This window comes from Candidozyma pseudohaemuli (genome assembly GCF_003013735.1).
Source record: "Candidozyma pseudohaemuli strain B12108 chromosome Unknown scaffold00008, whole genome shotgun sequence".
In the NCBI taxonomy this organism is placed as follows: Eukaryota; Fungi; Ascomycota; class Pichiomycetes; order Serinales; family Metschnikowiaceae; genus Candidozyma; species Candidozyma pseudohaemuli.
In genome coordinates this window covers 63,555-82,582 of record NW_020194442.1, presented here as the reverse complement: position 1 = coordinate 82,582, position 19,028 = coordinate 63,555, and the positions used below count along the sequence as shown (strand labels likewise).

General features: G+C 48.1%; 5 protein-coding genes across 5 annotated transcripts; 4 read left to right on the top strand and 1 right to left on the bottom strand.

Annotated features, from left to right (window-relative positions):
* Nucleotides 1–1,907: 1,907 nt before the first annotated feature.
* SEC2 (guanine nucleotide exchange factor) lies at nt 1,908–3,695 on the top strand (the record flags this gene model as incomplete). The annotated part of the gene is made up of 1 exon (XM_024858605.1): nt 1,908–3,695. One exon carries the CDS (start codon nt 1,908–1,910, stop codon nt 3,693–3,695), a length of 1,788 nt encoding a protein of 595 aa, XP_024713092.1.
* A 1,427-nt stretch (nt 3,696–5,122) lies between these two features.
* BNI1 (formin) lies at nt 5,123–10,312 on the top strand (the record flags this gene model as incomplete). Its single annotated transcript, XM_024858604.1, has 2 exons — nt 5,123–8,465; nt 8,496–10,312. 2 exons carry the CDS (start codon nt 5,123–5,125, stop codon nt 10,310–10,312), a joined length of 5,160 nt encoding a protein of 1,719 aa, XP_024713091.1.
* A 41-nt stretch (nt 10,313–10,353) lies between these two features.
* On the bottom strand, nt 10,354–14,073 carry C7M61_003259 (uncharacterized protein; the record flags this gene model as incomplete). The annotated part of the gene is made up of 1 exon (XM_024858603.1): nt 10,354–14,073. The coding sequence occupies one exon, from the start codon at nt 14,071–14,073 to the stop codon at nt 10,354–10,356; it is 3,720 nt and encodes a 1,239-aa protein (XP_024713090.1).
* A 1,579-nt stretch (nt 14,074–15,652) lies between these two features.
* Nucleotides 15,653–17,493, top strand: C7M61_003258 (uncharacterized protein; the record flags this gene model as incomplete). Its single annotated transcript, XM_024858602.1, has 2 exons — nt 15,653–15,818; nt 15,866–17,493. 2 exons carry the CDS (start codon nt 15,653–15,655, stop codon nt 17,491–17,493), a joined length of 1,794 nt encoding a protein of 597 aa, XP_024713089.1.
* A 575-nt stretch (nt 17,494–18,068) lies between these two features.
* On the top strand, nt 18,069–18,976 carry C7M61_003257 (uncharacterized protein; the record flags this gene model as incomplete). The annotated part of the gene is made up of 2 exons (XM_024858601.1): nt 18,069–18,129; nt 18,189–18,976. The coding sequence occupies 2 exons, from the start codon at nt 18,069–18,071 to the stop codon at nt 18,974–18,976; spliced, it is 849 nt and encodes a 282-aa protein (XP_024713088.1).
* Nucleotides 18,977–19,028: the final 52 nt, after the last annotated feature.

The window sequence follows — 19,028 nt, the reverse complement described above, 5'->3', positions numbered from 1 at the left end:
AGTAATATTGAAGTTTCAATGGAGATTGTGATAATATGGATAGGAGGATGGTGGGAGGATGGTGGGATAATGGTGACTGATAAGGGTACGTGTTTGACGTAAAACGATTATAGATGATGCACCAGAATAGCACCGTGGCGTGGTTGATATATCACAGTTGTGTCTCCTTGTAGCCTGTAGTCATTCAGTGAGTATGGGACTGTGATCTTTAGGAGATTCAGGTCGACTTCAACAGGTCGTTCAATGCTCTCCTGATTATATGGGGATAGGACTATCGTGAAAGTAACCAATTGATCAAGCTTAACCGGTAGCGGGAATCAATAATTGGATAAGCTTAAGAGTTTTCTGAGTTGCTTATTGTTTTGAACTCTCCTATTGGATGATCAAGGACGTATTATGCTGTGGATCAATGATGGCGATTAGAGTACGCGATAAGAAAGCGCGGAGAGATAAGCTTTACTATGTGGAGTATCGGAGTACGGGGTATTTTGTAGGGATTGAGGAGAAGGGATGTGGCGAAATTGGGAGGGTTGGTAAAGGAATTGTATATTTTTCATGTGACTGTGGTTTCTGGGGTGTTTTTGGAGAATTCGATTTTTGGGAGGTGTTTGTTATTTGTGCGTTTTGAGGGTCCCTGCTTTTCGCAGCCAAAAAGTGAGTACTCACCACGGAGTCTACAGAAATGAGAAATTGACAAGTAGGCAATCAATGGATAAAGTGGGTGAAATAGAGACGAAAAAGCAGAAATTGGAATCTTGGTAAAAAAATCTAACAAAAATGACGACTTTTTAATCTAGTGTCCTTTAAAAAAAAGAACTACTTCTTGAGATCAGTGGACCTCATTGGAAGAAGCGCACCATCGAGAACTCCATACCACTGAGATGATGAAAATGAAGGGCAAATCAGTGCAAAGAAAATTTTGATGAAGAAGTCGAAAAATTGCTAAGAGCCATCAACTTGAAATTTGACCGGCTTTTCATTGGCTTTTGGCAGGGAACGTTAGGTCAAGGGCACTAACATGTAGAGTTGTTACGCTACTTAGTGCAGTAAGCCAGATAAAACTTGATTCTCCAGCTGCCCACCACCTACGCTATTCCTTGAGGTCATCTCGTTAACCTTTCTGAGAATTTCAAAAGAACGTCGTTTAAACGCTAGAGCCAGACACTGATAAACCTTGTGGCCATACATTCCATGAGTTGGTGAAGCATGAGTTGGAAGCATGAGTTAGTAAAGCAATAGTTTCTTAAAAAGCAAGCAAAATGGGAGGAATTTGTGGAATTGGTCGTGCAAGGATATCTTACAGTGTATTCTTCTTCAATTGACAGCCCCGTCTCATCAACTACTACCCAGCAACTGACTACTGGTCCATTACATCCAAACTGAAGATTTCCCGCCAGCATGGATCTTCAAAATTGCCTCAATTCCATCTACTCACTAAATTCCTCTCTTCCACACTTCACAGGAAAATGTCAATTGAATCTATTCAGTTACACCCTCCACCCTGAATGGCTGCGAAAAGTCAGAACACACCTTCCAGTGCATTCATCAAAAACGCAAAAGCCCAGACCACGAACCTAACAGAGCCAAAAAGGCAACAACAATTCCACGATAAACTTACCACAAAATCATTTATTTTAAATCACCAAAAGAAAAGAAACCAAAAGGGAAGCTCCAGTTCGCAGTGTGACCATCCACCTATCCAATCACACCCATATCAATCCCCCAAAACCACCCAATTCCCCCAACAAAAAGCGAAAAATCCAAAACACCAATATCAAGACTTCGAAACAAGAGGTCTAAAAACACCCCCCAAAAGTACCTCCCAACTAAAGCATCCCCCACTGGGGTGACTTTCCTGCACGCGAACCAACATCAAGCACCAACTTCCAACTCACCAAACCACCGCCATGGCCGAAGCAGATATAGACCGGTTGGCCGAGAAGGTGGCGCATCTTCTGACGAAACTCGTCACGGAGGTGGCCAAATCGCTGGAGCTCGAGGAGACGATCTTGCAGGTGAAGCGGGAAAACGCCTCCTTGAAGAGCCAGGTGGGTGACTTGACTCTGGATGCTCTGCGGACGAAAAAGGCGGAAACGGAATTGGAGCAGCTCAGGCAGAGGCTCGGACAAACGGAAGAGGAGAAGAAGGTGGCGGAGGAGAAAAACAAGCAGCTCGAGGGCGAGGTGGAGGACTTGACGGCCTCCTTGTTCAACGAGGCGAACGAGATGGTGTCCAATGCGTCGAGAGAGACGTACAACTTCAAGGTGAAGAACCGCAAGCTTTATGAGGAGATTGACGAGAAAAACGCCATCATAGACAGCCTCCAGGCGCAGCTCCAGGACCTCAAGGGCCTTTTCATGAAGTTGGAGGATCAACAGAGATCCCTGAGACACGGCACGCCGCAATTGGAGCACGGCTTTGACGAGCAGCCTACAGACAATGTCGTGGACGACTACGGCTTCCTCATGTCGCAGCTCATCCACGCTCCCAGGGTCAGGGCGATCCGCTTTGACCTCAACCACTACCAGCACGACTTCAAGGCGTTTGTGTTCCAGCTCATCAAGCCGGACTTTGTGTTTGACTTGGCCACGTTGAAGACGTTGAAGTACTTTCGGAAGATCTGGCACGAGGAGATCGAGCCGGCCTTGGGAACGATCCCCAGTGTGTCCAACAACTTCCTTAACCGGTTCTCCAAGGGCAAGACGTTCTGGACGTTGCTTGCGGAGGGGAAGGCCATTATCGAGCCTGTCAGCGGCGTCAACGAGACATTCAAATTGAACTACAGAGGTGTCAAGACGGGTGACGAGAAGCCTGTGGCCATGAAGGAACCCTGTGCTTTCTGTGGAGAGACCAAGGGCGACCGACTTGAACATGCTCGTTTGTACATGCTCAAATTGTACGGCCCAGCGTCCGAAACGTCCATAACCGGCGACTCGTCCACAACCATCATCAGCGGAGAAGTCCACGAGGTGATTGGCACGTACCCACTCTGCAACTTCTGCTTGGTCAAGCTCCGGGCGATCTGCGAGTTCTTCGCCAAGCTCAGGCTTGTGCATGCCAACGTCTACAAACTCCAGCAAAACAGCACATTCGACGATCTTGCGTTTGTCTCGCAGTTCAAGTTCCAGAACTACGACCGTCACACCCACACCGTGGACAGGAAAGTCTCCGGCAACGACGAGGCGATCCTTATAAAGCTTTATTACTTGTTGCTCACGGTCCGGGCCAAGATTTTTTGGAGTAAGGTTGGCTTCTGGGACACCGAGGAGGACTCCGAAACCGTCACCATCGAAGAGGCCCACATTGATATTTTCCAGAGAATGGTGAATGAGAACAGCGCCTTTGGCGTGGACAGAGCAGAGCCCATTGAGAGGCCCCAAAGCGTCAATGGCGACAACAGCAGAAAGTCGGACGTCACAGATACAGAAAAAGAGACAGAGACGTCCAAGTCAACACAGGAGACGACGCAGGATACAGCTCAGGCTGAAGAAGGCACCGAGAAGAAGATCGAGAAAGAAGGTAATGAGGACTCGGACGAGGGCGACTTTGCAGACGCAGAGACGTTTGAGCAGCCGTTGCAGAGACGCAAGAGCAAGTCCAAGGAGTTCAAGAAGAAGATCGACCAGGGATTGGCCTCCACGATGGAGATGTTGAAGGAGAGCATTGACGAGGACGAGAAGAAGAGGGCGAACTAGTCGATGGCACCCTTGGATTGGCTGAAATCACAGGTGAAGAAAGCCACAAACCATAGCTGGTCCGGCTACGTCCATTCACTCTTTTAGGGCGAGCCAGCGGTACAGAACAGCGGCACAAACTACGGCCTTTTCGGCTACATGAATACACTAATCGACAGAACCCGGATATGTAGGGATTGGTGCAGCAAAACGTCTTGCAGCAAAAACGTCTTGCATCAAATCAGGCGACAAACAGTGTTGATGATGTCACTTTGGTTGTTTTTGATCTCCCGCTATACCCTGCCTGTTCCATGGGTAATATATGGAACTCCGAAGTTCCCGAGGCGCCTAATATGCCTTTGAGGATATGCAAAACCTACCAACCCGTGGATTCTGAAAATGCCAAAAACGATAAAAAATCAATCGTCAGTTAAATCCAATCTCAATTCCGCCACACCTTTTCCTATTGTGTCCCGTTTGTTTGTGTCTGATAGGCCTATTGTGTTTGCAGCCATTCTATTCGCGACCCAGCCAGCCAGCTTATAATGAGAATTGAGTTTATTATGGATGGGAGGAATGGTCGTCAAAAAAGAAGCATTTCAGAAATTACGATTGGAATGCAAAGAATGGATTCACATTTGCGACAAGTTTCGGGGCTTTGCCAGGGTGAAATTTGTGCAGATTGCTGCTGATTGGAGATGGTGGGTTTTCTAGAATCGAGAACCTCCAAACCATACAAATACGGTTTTGGCTTTTTGCCGAGTGATCAGGCTATGGAGGAGCCAATCGCTTAGCTTATTGCCAATTTTCAGTCTGGCCTTTTCACCGAATCATCCCATACTCCACTTCGATCCGACACCCGTACCGCAAAATGCAATTACCAAACCACCTTCAAACCGAAAAACCTTTCATTTCAAAAACCCAAAATCAATTCCCAAAGTATCACAACCGGCTTCTTGGTGGAGGTATATATAGACCTTGCATCGAAGACAGCGGCCTGCGTGCAGGTCTGTTACACGGTTCCCAACCATAACAGTGGTGTGATCTCCACGACATACGAAGGATTTTGCAAAAACAGCTTGAAAAATGTATTCTTGAAAAACCGCTTTTTCAAGGCCTCGCCCAAATCACGCTTCTCTATACGCCACCCCTCTTTTCTCTGACACCTCTGGAACCACCAGCCCCGTCCTATATGCAGGTCTGTAACAAGTCACTTTCCATGGATTCCAAAAACCACCTTTTCTTTTCCAAAACCACCTACTTCTTTTTCCTCCCATTTGCATTAGAATAAAAAGAAGATCAATCCTCCCTCCAGTTGGCAAATTGCTCCCCAAAATTCCATCAACCCAGCCACACCAGAACCCGTACACCGACACGTCCTACACCATCTACACGTACATACCTCAACACACATACACCGTTTTCTCCCGTTTTCCATATACCAGCGGATGTCCCGAAAACGAATAGACCCGTACCACTCGTCCGTACACGGTGAGGACGTCGACAAGGCCAACCTGGCATACTACGCTCCGCTCAAAAGCAGAAACCTGGTGACTCTGCCTCAACAACCTAGCCGAATGGGACTGGGTCTTTTCCGCCGTAAAAAAGAGCCTCTAGACGAGGAGCTGGACGCTAACTCCGTTATATCCGCCACCCTGGGCGGCTCCAATCCGTCCAAACGCCACGGCTCCATGGCCAGTTTTGGTCTGTCCAATTCTCAAGGACACAGCACGCTGAATATCGTTCCAGGACCCCTGGTAACGAGTTCTAGCCACTCCCGCTCGGGCTCCATCTACCTGTTCAACACGTCAGCAAATCCGTATGACCACGTCACGGAACGCCTGGCTCGCCAGGAAAAGACGGCCCCTACTCCCCAGCCGACACAACAACCGACGCTGAGGGCGCCTCTGTTTGCTCTTTCTCGAAAAGCCACGGGGCTGTCGCTCTTCTCCCGGCCGTCGCTCAGCACAAGCACTACAAACGACGAGGCGCCTACGGACCTGCTCCGAAAGCCCCAGAACCCGGTCGAGATTGAGCGCATGTTCAGGGACTTGATGGAGAAACGAGACTTTCGCTCGCTCCCACAGCTGGCCCGGCAGGAGATGCTCAATTACTCCGTTGACAAGAAGTGGATGCTTGTGCAGCAGGACGCCTTGCACGAGCACAGCAAGCTGGCGCTGAAACTGAAGGCCCTGCCCGAGTACTACACACGGAAGCTCATTGCCAAGACGATCTCCCTGGACGAGCTCGAGAACTTGTGGGTTTCGCTTCGAACGGAGCCTATAGACTGGGTTCGTGAGTTTATCTACGACTTCCAGGGCGATGTGGCCCTCTCGCTGTACCTCATCAAGACCCACGACCAGATGGGCGGCATGGACATTGACGACATCCAGGACGATATCTTCACCAGGGAGTTCAACACCCTCAAGTGTCTCAAGTGCATGATGAACCAGAAATTGGGCGCCGAAAGAGCAAAAACAGACGACCTGCTCTACATCAACGCCATCACCGGCTCCCTCTTATCCCCTCGCATTGCTACTCGACGTATCGCCGCCGAGTCTCTCACATTCATGATCGTCTACTACTGCCGTGTTGGCGGCGATCACAACAAATACCACAAGGTGCTCCGCTCGCTCGATGGCCTTCAACTGAAGCCTTACTACGAGTTCGTTGCCGCTGCCAATGCATCCACCAAGAAAACCTTACAGCGAAAGCCTCCTCCAGACGAGAATACCCATCGCTTCGAGCTCTGGCTCCGTCTTGTCGATAGAACTATCGAAGGCCGTGGCAAGTACAAGAACTCGTTGGTCGGAGCTAGCGAGGAACTCAAATACCAATTTGCCGTCAACGGCTCCACCGTGGGCGGCCCATCGCATGTCGAAAACCAGCTTATGGAGTACTGTTTGGGCACTATGCTTCTCATTAACACCATCGTCGAATATGGCTTGGACTTCCGTGTGAGGATCCACCTTCGAACCCAGTTCACAGCAGCAGGGATCGACCAGCTTTTGGGTAAATTCCTGGATCTTGGCTATGACAGTTTGGTGAAGCAGGTCCAGAAGTACAGAGAGATGGCAGAAGCTGACGAGATGGAACTCAAGACGAAGCAACAGATTGACGAGGATCTTGATTTCAACAATCCCGTCGACTTGGTCCGCTCTCTTTGGACGAATGTCCAGAACAGCGAGGCTCAAGGGCATTTCTTGAGCGCCATGCAGCATATTTATCTTAATCAAACCGAAAAGAAGGACGACTCAGAGGAGGTGACTCGAAGCTTGCGTCTTCTTGATGGTCTTATCCAAAACGTTACTGGTGCGCATACGTCAAACGACGACTCTGCTGTGGGAATCGCTATCAACCGCTTGTACGCTGGCTTGAGTACAGATGATATGTACCGCAAAGCTATTAATGAGGTTAAGTTGTACAAGAAAATTGCCGAAGAAGCCACAGCAGAGAGAGACGAGATGTCAAAGCAGCTCTCCATTGGATCGGAAGGTCTCATCACTAACATGTCGAATGACCTTAAGGAGCAAGAGCTCGTGCTCAGGCGAACCCGTCGTATGAACGAGGAGCTCGAGGAAGAATTGGAAGACTTGAAGCGTAAACATTTACGTGAGAAGCAAGAGCAGGAGGTTGAAATGCGTGAGCTACTCATTATGCTCAACAGTGCTCAAATTGACTCGAAGAAGGACAAGGGCAAGACAACTGTGCTGGTTCAAACTAGCAACGAGAAGCTCATCAAGAAGTTACAGAAACAGATCTCAAGGAAGAAGAACGAGTTCAGAATGGACAACAAGCAGCTTGGAACCCTGGTGGAACCAAGCTCTCGTTTGCGTGCCTTGAGAGAGCAGATGGCTGACATTGAGAACCTAGCAAGAGAGTTGGAAATGACCGATTTCGAAACATACTCCTTGCCAAAGGAAGAGCCTGCCGAGCCTGAACCACAGCCAGTACTTGAGCCAGAGCCTGCAACGCCAGAGCCTGAGGTGCTCCCACCTGTTCCCCAAGGCCCTAAGCGTTCCGTCCGTGAGGACGATCTTGAGAAGTTGGAGAAGCTTAGGAAGAAACTTGCATCTTTGCAAAGTGAGTCGAATGATATCATGAAGTTCAACAACAAATCCTTGTTCTCCAAACAGAAGTTTCTCGCTATGGAACGTTTGCGTGAGCTTGAAACGAACTTTGCCGATTTCAACATTGATTTTGACATAAGTGAAGATGAGGCTGCGCTTCTTGGTATGATGGATGCTAGTGTCAAGTCCAAGATCCAGGAAGAGCTCGATCTGGTCAAGAAGCTCAATACGGATCTTCGTTCCCAACTTGCTGCAATCAATGACATCAAGCTGCCATCCAAGGCTTCCTCTGCTAGTCCTTCCTCCGATACACTTCTGAAGATCGAGGCCAAGTACGCCCAGGGCAAGGTTGTTGTTGACGGTGCTGACCGCGCTGTCAAGGGCACAAACTCACCTGCGAAGGACTATAAGGCGAACAGAAAGTCCACCATCAGCAGCCTTGATCCTAAGTTCTTGAACGAGTTGAGCTCCAAAGTCAAGCAGGCTGAAGCTATCAGCTCTGCCCCAGCTTCGGATGAAGAGAAGTTCGAGGACTCTGTCGACAAAGAGCAAGCTCCATCAGAGGCACCCAAAGCTACTGGTGCACCACCTCCACCACCACCTCCACCTCCGCCTCTTCCACCAGTTCTTGGAGGAGCTCCACCTCCACCTCCACCACCTTTGCCTCCAAGCTTGAATGGTGGAGCACCACCCCCACCTCCACCTCCTCCACCTCTTGGAGGTGCATTCGGAGGAGCCCCCCCACCACCAGCCCCACCATTGCCATCTGGATCAACAAGAAGCGCATCACCATCTCCTGCTCCACAAACTGCTCACCCATTCGATATGTATCCAAGACCAAAGAAGAAGTTGAAGCAATTGCATTGGGAGAAATTCGAAAATGGCGAGAACAACGCCAACTCGTTCTGGCATGATTCTCAACTGCAAAACATTGCTTCTGAATTGATGGACAAGGGTGTATTGGACGAGATTGAGACAATTTTCGCCGCTAAGGAAATCAAGAAGTTGGCGACGAAGAAGAAGGAGGATGTCGACAAAGTCACATTCTTGGCCCGTGACATTGCTCAGCAGTTCGGTATCAATTTGCATTCATTCAATAATTTGTCTGACGAAGAGGTTGTCGACAAGATCTTGAGATGTGACAAGGAAACATTGACAAACCCTGCAATTTTGGAATTCCTTGGTAAGGACGAAATCACCGAGGTTTCTAATAGTTTGGCACGTAACCTCGAGCCTTATCTGACCGACTACACGTCTGATGAGATCTCTAAGCCGGAGAAGGACCCAAGCGAATTGCAGAGACCAGACAGACTTTACCTTGAGTTGATCTACAACTTACAGCATTACTGGAAGTCAAGAGTCAGATCCTTGAAGACAATTGCCAATTACGAAAAGGATTATGAAGACTTGGTCACCAAGCTCAGGTCTCTCGATGAAGCAGTCGAGAAGATCAAGCACTCCAAGGAATTGAGAAGTGTTTTTGACATCATCTTGGCTGTGGGTAACTACATGAATGACACCTCTAAGCAAGCAAAGGGTTTCAAATTGAGCTCTTTGCAGCGTTTGGGTTTCGTGAAGGATGAGAAGAATAGCATGTCCTTCTTGCACTACGTCGAGAAGACCGTGAGAACGCTCTATCCTGAGCTCATGACATTCATGGAGGACCTTGCCCTTTGTGTGCCAGTTGCAAAGTTTTCCATCGAGAACATCTCAAGTGATTGCAGAGAATACGGGCAGGCCATCAAGAATGTTCAGAGTTCCATTGACATTGGTAACTTGAGTGACGTTTCCAAGTTCCATCCTAAGGACCGTGTCCTCAAGGTTGTTACGCCATCGTTGGCAAGAGCCAAGAAGAAGGCAGACTTGTTGCAAGACCAGGCCAACTACACGCTCAAGGAGTTTGAGACTTTGATGAAGTATTTCGGCGAGGACCCCAACGACAGTTTTGTAAGGAACTCGTTCTTCAGTAAGTTCACAAGTTTCTTATCTGAGTTCAAGAAGGCTCAACGTGAAAACTTGCAGCGTGAGGAGGAATTGAGAATCTACGAGCAGAGAAAGAAGCTCTTGGAGAATACCACAAAGCAGTCGAAGGCCAAGAAGGAGAGCGGATCTGAGGACGAGGATGAGAACGTCATGGACTCGCTTCTTGAGAAACTTAAGGCTGCTGGTCCTCAAAAGGGAGAACCATCGTCTGCTCGTAAGAGAGCACTCATGAAGAAGCACTTGATGGAGAACTTGAAGAAGCTGGGCGGCGAATCAGAATCCAGAGAAAGTTCACCTAGCCGTGGTGGCTCCACTACAGACTTGTCCAGTGTCGAAGAGCCCGAAAATGGCACTGCTTCTGGTGACAAGGATGTGGGATCAAGAGCTAGGAATTTGCTTCAAGAATTGAGAAAGGCCGAAAGTGGTGAAAAGACCAGCAGTGCCGCAGCATACAGACAACAAAGACAGCGTCGTCGACAATTACTGACGGTTGGCGAGGTTGACGTTTCCGTGGATTCGTCCACTAAACTGAGTCCCGAACCACCGAAGGAAGAAGACAAGGGCGAAAGCAAAGAAGAGACCTGAGACTTTACATTACATAGCATTACGATTTAACGAGATATCTATTATAGCGAGATGCTGGAGGAGGCTACTTTTTTGAGATCCTCCAAGTCGTAGTCTATGAGTTCTTTGGAAGAACTGTTTCCGAAAAAAGGCTTGTAGATTCCTTGGAACGCCTTTCCGGTTAATTTGTACAAGAATGGCCGCTCTAACCTTTCGTATAATACATCAAAGTTAGCTCCATGGGGTATTTTGTCTTCATCAGCGAGTTTCTGGCAAATTCGTTGCAATTCTGGCGATCCAGTAACGAACCTGTCAAAAGCTACAACATCTCCAGTAACGCCCACACTAAGCATATGAAGCCTATCAGATTCTGCCCAAGGTCCTTGAGCCAGTGTTTTGAATACTCTGGGAATCAGGTGCGTTTTGAAAAGACCGTCTCTTTTTCTGACGCCACTAGGTGTGAGTTCATGGATTGTCGAGAAAAGCTTGTCGGCGATGAAGATGGAATCATCGATTTTGACGTGATTGGCTAGCGACTTTGGCGCTTTATCGCTCATGACGAGCTTTAGCTCCTCGTTATGGTAGGAATCGCCAGCGTCGTAAGTGAATTCAAAAACAGAGTCCATTTTGGTGCTCACAATAAGCCGACCGTCTGGTTCTGAAGTCATCGAGGCAATGTCGCTCGAAAGCGTCTGGATCGTGTTAACAGGGCGTAATTTGCGATCAGCTAAAAGATACGATGTAGTGTAGATGCTGTTTCCTGATGCAAAGAAGATTGTCAGGCCAATTTGCTCAATACAAGTGACAGGTTCGTCACGAGGAATGGAGTATAATTCTGTCACCTTGATACCAACGGTGGAGCTGCTTAAGGGGAACTTCGAGTAATCGAGGATCTTGATGGAGCCCTTGCTAACATTTGTCGAACATCCCACAATGAGCTTTTTCGAAACTCTATCATTTCTCTCAACATGCCATTGGAAAGCACATATTGGGAATTCTGATGGATCGAAAATCGCAGTGTCTCTTTGCTCTCCCAGCTTCACATCAATTTCCACGCTAGCGAGGATTCGAAGAGTCTTCCTGTCACCAAAACGAAGCCGAGACTGGGGGTCCTTTGACTTGCACAAGAGAACAAACACATTGATGTTTTCGAGATAAAGAAGCTTTTTGGCTGCTTCTCCTATCGTAATCTGTCTCACCAACGGAGCCCTGCGACACGTAATTGAAGCTGTGGTGACACCGTCGTCTCTCACAAGTGCAAGCTTGTGAAGACCTGGCTTTTCTAGACTCACATGGACCACCAGGGTGATCGCATGGCTAATTTTTTCATCAAATGCTGCTTTCGTGGGAAGGTCCGAATCTTCAAAATCGAAAAGCCATATGTTACGAAGCGTCACAAGCACTTGATTTTCGTCGAGGTGAGTGAAGCTGATCGGGGTGGTGCCTAGCCGAAGATCTTGGACGAGAAGAAAAGCATCTTCTAGCTTGAAACGGAAGCAGTAGCCGGTGAAAGTTCCTACCATAAGCTCTCTTCTGTTCTTGAGCCACAAAAAGGCACTGGGAACAAGCAAGTCTCTCGGAAACCTGTCCTTATGAGTAGCCTGCTCTCCAAGGTCAATAATCTGCTTCTCAGAAGAAAAACCACCGCTTGCGGTGAATGGCCAGATAATGACTTTTTCTTCAAAGGTCCCCAAGAAAAGCACCCCGGTACCATTGCCATCTTCGGTAGCAAACATGGAACTTATGTCCACATCGATATCTAGGGAAAACACAGTCTCCAAACAAGCCTCTGGATTAACAGAACCATTCATGTCCGGTGCATTCACCTCCACGACTTCAAGATTAACTTTATTTGCCTGTTCCACAATCATGAAGAGAAAACCAGCCGCCTGTGAGACATGATGGATCATTTTGTCTTCAAGTCTGCTGGTGAAGCAATCCTCTAGACTCGAAAATGTCACGCTTGTGGCAGTAAATTGAAGGAGAAGGGGTTCTTTAAATGGAATCAAATCCACAAACAAAGTCGGCTCCTCAGTAAATATGGCAGGATCCTCGATTTCGGTGAACATATCTCCATAATCGGAGCCAGAATCATCGCTGGACTCGTCCTGCTCTAGTTCAAGAAGCCTGGTCTCAAAAGGTAGCGATGCAAACAAAAGCTTTCTTGAATCTGGAAGAAGAACAAAATGTATTTTTGTCGTCTTTCGAAGCGCATCATAGGACTTGCACTCCTTCTTCAACGGGTAAGCTATGCTGAGGTTTGCCAACTTACTTCTCTTTCCCGCTCCCGAAACAGCCCATAGCTCTTGAGAAGCGTAAGGAATCTGGGTTCTTGTCTTGTAAGCGTCGATGATACAAATGTCGACCAATGGGGCCCAATTCTTGTAATCCTGGATCTGCAGGGCATCCGAGTAGGGGATTTTATCTGCCGACTCTAGATCATGAAAAAGCTCGGGTATATGCAAATGTCTAGCACTGCCAGCATCGTTCGAGTAGCGTAGGTAATAGCCACTGGAAGCACGATGGAGTGTGAACGTGGTTATGGCGTCTGCGACACGCAAAATGGGTTTATAGGTCAAACTCGAGTTATCGCCGGATACAACAACTGAGTAGATGACGCCAGAGTCGGAAGCAAGGAAAATCTCGTCTTCGATGCCATCTGACTCTGGTAATGCAAAGGATGTAGGGAAGGAGCCGGCATAGTTGAATCTAGCAAACGTGTAGTCCGCCAGAATAACGTTATGGGCGGTGACCACGACGAATTCGGCTGGGAACATAAACAAAAAGCTGCTGTTTCTTGCCAAAGGTATCACAAATATGGGAAGGCCAAATTCGTGTGTAAGTGGGAGCGTCAGTCTTCTGGAACCGTCCGAAAAAGATTCGGAGACATACCACTGGAACAAGGTGATCTCCAAGCGGTTCATTGGGCTGTAGGAGAGGGTCAATAATTGTAGAAGATTCTCTTCGGTTGCGTCACCAGGAGATCGACCAAAACACACATGCAAGATGTTGCCTTCAAGGGGCACGTTGTGGTGGGGCAGAAGCTCCAAGCCCAATTCTGTGCTGTTGCACATGTAGATTCTGAAGACGTTGGCAGCCAGGGCTGAAACCACCGCTAGTCCATTATCGTGAGCAGCCAAAATGGAGCCAGAAGTCTCCATATCGAAGCCAGAGTCTGCAGTAGGAGAAGTCGTTTTCCACCACTGCACCACAAACGGTTTGTATATGAATGTTTGGTCGTCCGGCGGTTTTTGGTCGTGTAGACTTGTTTCTGAGGCGTATTTTGGCATGTAGTAGAGACGAATTAGTAGAAGAAAGCCCAGTTTGAGGGAGACCAAGAGTGAATCTTCCGCCTTTTCACCGCCTGGGATAAGAATGGCATCTCGAAGAGCCGAGGAGAACGGAAACTCAATCCCATTGATGCTGAGCGAGCCCAATTTCACGATAACGTTGACAGGCACAATCTGAGAAGCTCTCTGAGCCAGACCGCTTTCCTCTGCTTTCCACAAGATCTCTCCATCGTCGTCCTCGCTCATATCGTCTCCAAAAAAAGAGTCAGCTTCAGGAGGATGAAGCAGCTGTTCCCGTTCGTCGTTGATACTTCGAGACGGAAGGCCCGTCCACGGTTTGTGAATGTCGACTTTGAAATGTGGGAGAAACCGGAGAATAAGCGGGGAATGGAGGAGCGTCTCCTTGGTGAAGACGGTTTCTGGTTTTGGAGGTGGATCCTCCACGAGCCACGCTAGCGGGTCTGGCTCTGTGGCAGACGGTTCCAAGTCCATGGGAGGCTATAGGGATGTTTTGAACAACGTGGGTGGACGGGGAATTTAAGGATGTTTATCCAGGGTATTGGTGATCCAGGGTTCCAGTTCTGTGGATCCCAGTTCTGTGGATGTGGATTTGAATTATAGGGATATATAGTCTGATATTGAATAATAACAAAATCGTTTGTTTAAGGAGATTTGGACCTTCAGGAGGAGTGTCTGTCCAATTGGCGGTGTGGCACGTCTCTAGGGTATACGTGATCTGGATCGATATCTGTGGATATTGGACGAATTCAATTCCAGAAAGATGGGAATTCCTTCAATTTATAGGTAAATATGTCAACTTATATATGGAATCCTCCGCAGGCACGGTGCAGACTGTTATGACGTGGGGTTCTTGGAAATAGGATTGAGTGGGTAGTAGTTGATATCAGTGCGCATCAGGCCGATATCCAGAGAATGAGATGGAGTGGAGGTTTAGACAATTTAACAATTTCGTCAGAAAAGGGAATTTATTTAAAAAGAAGGAGGAAAGTGGATTTGTTGATTTGGGATTTTCGAAGAATTTGTGGGGTGGTTGTGTCAGGTACGGCTGATGGGCTAATTTGCACCCATTTCTCGGTCTCCATAGTGTTGAGATTCCAGTCAGCATTGAGGGTGTTTAGATAAGTTTCACAGTTGAAAGAGCGTGGTTGATTGATGTTTGGTAACATTGAGTGAATTTAAGGAGATTACGGAGAAATGTGTCAGAAAGTGCCAAACTGTTGATTTCAATGCTGGAGTCCATATGAATCATATTGAAGCCATGTCCAAGGTTTTATATCATTTACCTAACTTTCAATGGAAGTAACACAGAAGAATAGCCTATATATTTACTTTGAACCTAGGTTATCTCAATTGAAAGCATATCAGTGTATCAGCTCCTCTCCAGTCCACCATCTCTATTACTGCAAGGTTACGACAACCCAGCCCAAAGTAGCTAATATCAACCAATTGTACAACTTCCTCTCAAGCATACCGTTTACAGCGTCATTTTTAAAGCATCTGAAAATCATGTTTTTCGTCCAACTACCCCCACTTCACAGTCCTCATTCCACTCCACCTTTACTACTACCACACCATCACCAACCCGCCAGAAAGTCTTTCCATCATTTCTGTAGACTATTATAGTGATGATTTAAATCGCTATATGCTATATCAAGATTGCGCTTTTCCATACTCACAATATTTGAATAGTGATCCACCAGCTTTTAGATATCCATCTCTACCACAAGGCCATGGAAGCCAGTTAATATAAACCGGGAAACAACTCCCCTTAAGAAAAAGCAAAAGTCCTTTTTAAATCTGTTTCACCTAGAAATCATCTTTTATCCAAATTCCACCTTTCCTTCTACCAACTCCACCATCACCATCACCATCACCAACTCCACCACACAACTCCACCACCATCCCAATTCCAAAAACCCAATAAACCCCCTCAGAAACCACCACCTCCAAAACCCAATCCCAAAAATCTAAATCGTCCAAACCTCCCCACTATAAAACCCCCTTCGCGTGGCTGCAAAACTTTCTCAAACTCATACCACTTCTTTTCCTCATGCCCAAACTCACCCTGACTTGGGCGCTCCTTTTCTTCTACTTCCTTGCCGCCGCCCTCTACGGCATCGAGCTGCACGCGTTCGTGGCCTCCTTTGCCCTCCTTCCAGAGGCCCTTCCATGGCAATACGTCCTTCTTTGGAGCTCGGTGCCCCTTGGAGCCACCAGTATGTGAAGACCCGTAGAAAAACAGAAAAATTGGTACTAACCAGAGTCGCGTGCTTGGGAACTCCCTTTTTAGTGGATTTTGCCGGTTCTGTGGCCTCCGTCCAGCTTGGTTTTGTCGTTTGGACCGCTGCTTCGGTGGGTCTTGTTTTTGTCGAAAACATCTTCCTTTTGATGGTCGGCCGGGCCTTGGTGGGCGCCGGGGCCGGGATGGCGATGGCAGGAGGCCTTGTTTACACGTCTCAGATGGCCAAGTTCCGTGGTTTTGCCGTTCTGGCCGCTTTTGTGGGTGGTGTTTGTGGCAAAATGGTGGGACGCGTCGTTGAGGCGATTTTGGAGAGAAACGCTACGGAAAAGTGGCAAATAAAAGCACCGTTTGTGGTTCAGGCCGTCTGGGCGGCGCTTTTGGTGCTTTTGGGCTTCTTTTTCCTAGAGTACCCGCCCTGGCTTCAGTGGAGAGGGTTTCTTGAAAGCGCCAACGAAACACGCTACGCGTTGGCGCCACGGGCTTTTCCCGAAAACGGCCGTCCATGCTCGTGGAAACAGCTTTTGGAAAACCACAAATGGAGCCTTCTGAGGGCGGTTCTTTGCCAGATCTGGCTCCACTTGACCGGCGTGTCTGCGATGGTGTTTTGTCTTCCCGTGCTTCTTCCGCTGTTTCAGCGTGGAGGTTACGGTGACGTGGCGTTTTACGCCGTTCACGGCCTTATGGCGGGAGCAGCGGTGCTAGCGACTCCAGTAAGTCAGTGGGGTTCACGGCGGTTTTTCTTGATGTACGGCTACGGTCTTCTTGGGGGCTCGTTTGCGACGCTTTTCGGGCTATTTATGCATTTCGGGCAGCCCAGCAACGGGGAAATCTTGAATGTTGTTCTCCCTCCTGAAATAGCATCCTGGGGGTTGGCGGTGTTCTTTTTCGTCTTCACCGTGGATGCCCTCTACATCTCGCCGTTGGCTGCCCAGTACACCGTGGAGGTGCTTCCCAGGGAGGCATATTCCAAGGGCATCGGTATTTCTATGGCATTTTCGTGGCTTTTTTACGGAGCCTCTATGTTTGGCGTGCCGTTGGTATTCCGGGCTCTTCAGGAATGGGCGTTTCTCGTACTCGGATTGAGCTGCTTTGCGGGGGCACTTCTTTTGGCATTCTTCCCATGCAAGAAGGAGGAAGAGGTCTGGGAGACGGAAATCCCGACTCCTGTAGCTGCTCCTTTGAAGCCCAAGTCGTCGCTCCATGCCCTGGAAGTACTGGCAGATCCTCCGCTTGTCTTTACTAAACGCAGCTCAGAGTTTCCAACTTTTGGCAAGAACGTCGCCAAATTGCTCCCCGCTCACCAGAAGCTGCTGGAATCAAGCGACCCTGTTCCCTCCAAGGAATTACCGTTGGTGACTGCCAGACAGTTTTCAGAAAACGAGTCCTCTAGTGCCCAGTCCACGGTGATTCTTCAAACCGCCAAAGCCCACCAGAGCGTGAAGCTGCAGCTTGGCTCGCATTTGAACGGCTTGTGGTCGCCCAGTGAAGTCGAGTTTAAAAGACTGGAGGAGCCTGGCATGGATCGCGGTGGATTGAAGGAAGAGTTTGAAGCTCCAGGTCTCTTTGGCGAGGCCGAGCAGCCCGTAGCGCTTTTTGGAAGAAGGCTGGGGAAAAGAGGCCTCCTCAATGCCAATACGGCTTCCTCCTAGGAGGGCTGCTCTTGATGATTGATGTGATTGATGTGATTGATATGAATATATGATTTATGTGTGAGGTGTTGGGATGAATGTTTTAGTGAGGCTTTCGATAACTTAAAAGATTTGCTAAGGCATAAGAAGAGCTCTAGTACTTATTTGATCCAATTGGTGTTGCTCAATTGGCTTGATTGATATATGTCTTTTAGAGATACTCAATTGGTCTCACTTCCCAATACCAAAGGATCAAGCGCTTGAGACGAAAGAAATAGGCAATTGTTTCAAAAATTCCCGTAATTTCGATAAGAAGGAGAATTTGAATCAATTGCTCGAATAATACAGAAGATCAGGATTATCATCACCTCATTCAAATACAAGGTCTACCATAGACTTCCTTCTTCCACACGCAAAACCCCCACCAACATAAACAAAAACTTCAATTTATCCAACAATCAAGTTGAATTAAATTCAGAAAAATCAAAAACTAACAAATTTCTAAAATTCCAAAATTCAATAATCCAGATCGACTCACCCGAGCCCTCCATACCTGCACTCCTGCGACATCAACAACCACCTACTTCTTTATCAAAATGTCCCACAACTACTCCCAGGTGGGCCAGAACGACGTGCCTGACTTGATTGAACAGGACGGTATGTACCGCTAGAAAAATCCCGTTTCAACGGTGTTTTCGGATTCTCGCTAACCCCAGATTTCGCCCCTCCACCTCAAAATCAACAGACTCCTCTACAACCAGATGTTGTAAAGCCACAGGTGCCTGAAGCTGCCAGCAGCATGTTCCAGGTGAGGTTTTACAGTGGCTATTTTGACATAAATACCGAGGAATTCTTTGCTAAAATCAGACTTGCGTTGGATCCGTTCCAGAAAGCTTCCGTGTTGGCTAGTCAGAATGAGGATGAAACCACGGAATTGTACGGTGCCATTTGGGTCACCGCCACGCTTATTTTCCTTGTTTTCGTGTCGTCGACGGGCGCCAACATCGTGTCCCATTGGCTCTATTTGGGAGACGAAAACGGCGGAAAGTACGAATACGACTTTGACCGTTTGACCGTGTCCATGTCGCTTTTCTACGGCTACATTGCGCTTGTTCCGCTTGCGTTGTACGCTGTGACCACGTGGTGGTTGAAGTTTGCCGATAGACTCTCGTTGACCCGCTTGGTGTCCATTTACGGCTATGCTAACGTGCTCTGGGTGCCGCTTACGGTGATCAACTTTGTTCTTGTGGTATTCGTGAGCAGCAAGAACCACAAGGTGCTTTTGAACGTGTTTGAGTGGGTTTCTGTGTTGCTCAGCGGCGCTGTGACGGGCCTCAGTATCATCTTGAAGGTGAAACCGGTGATCCTCAAGAACTCCTTGGATCTTGCCGAGGGCAACGTCGAGCAAGGAACGAAAAATCACCACGTTTTGGTGCTTGCGCTCTGCCTTGTCCACTTGGCCTTTACGATTTTGGTCAAAATCTCGTTCTTTGGCATAAACTAAGCTACGTCAGTTGAGGTACCTATGGTGGAGAACACGACGGGGCCTCTTGCGC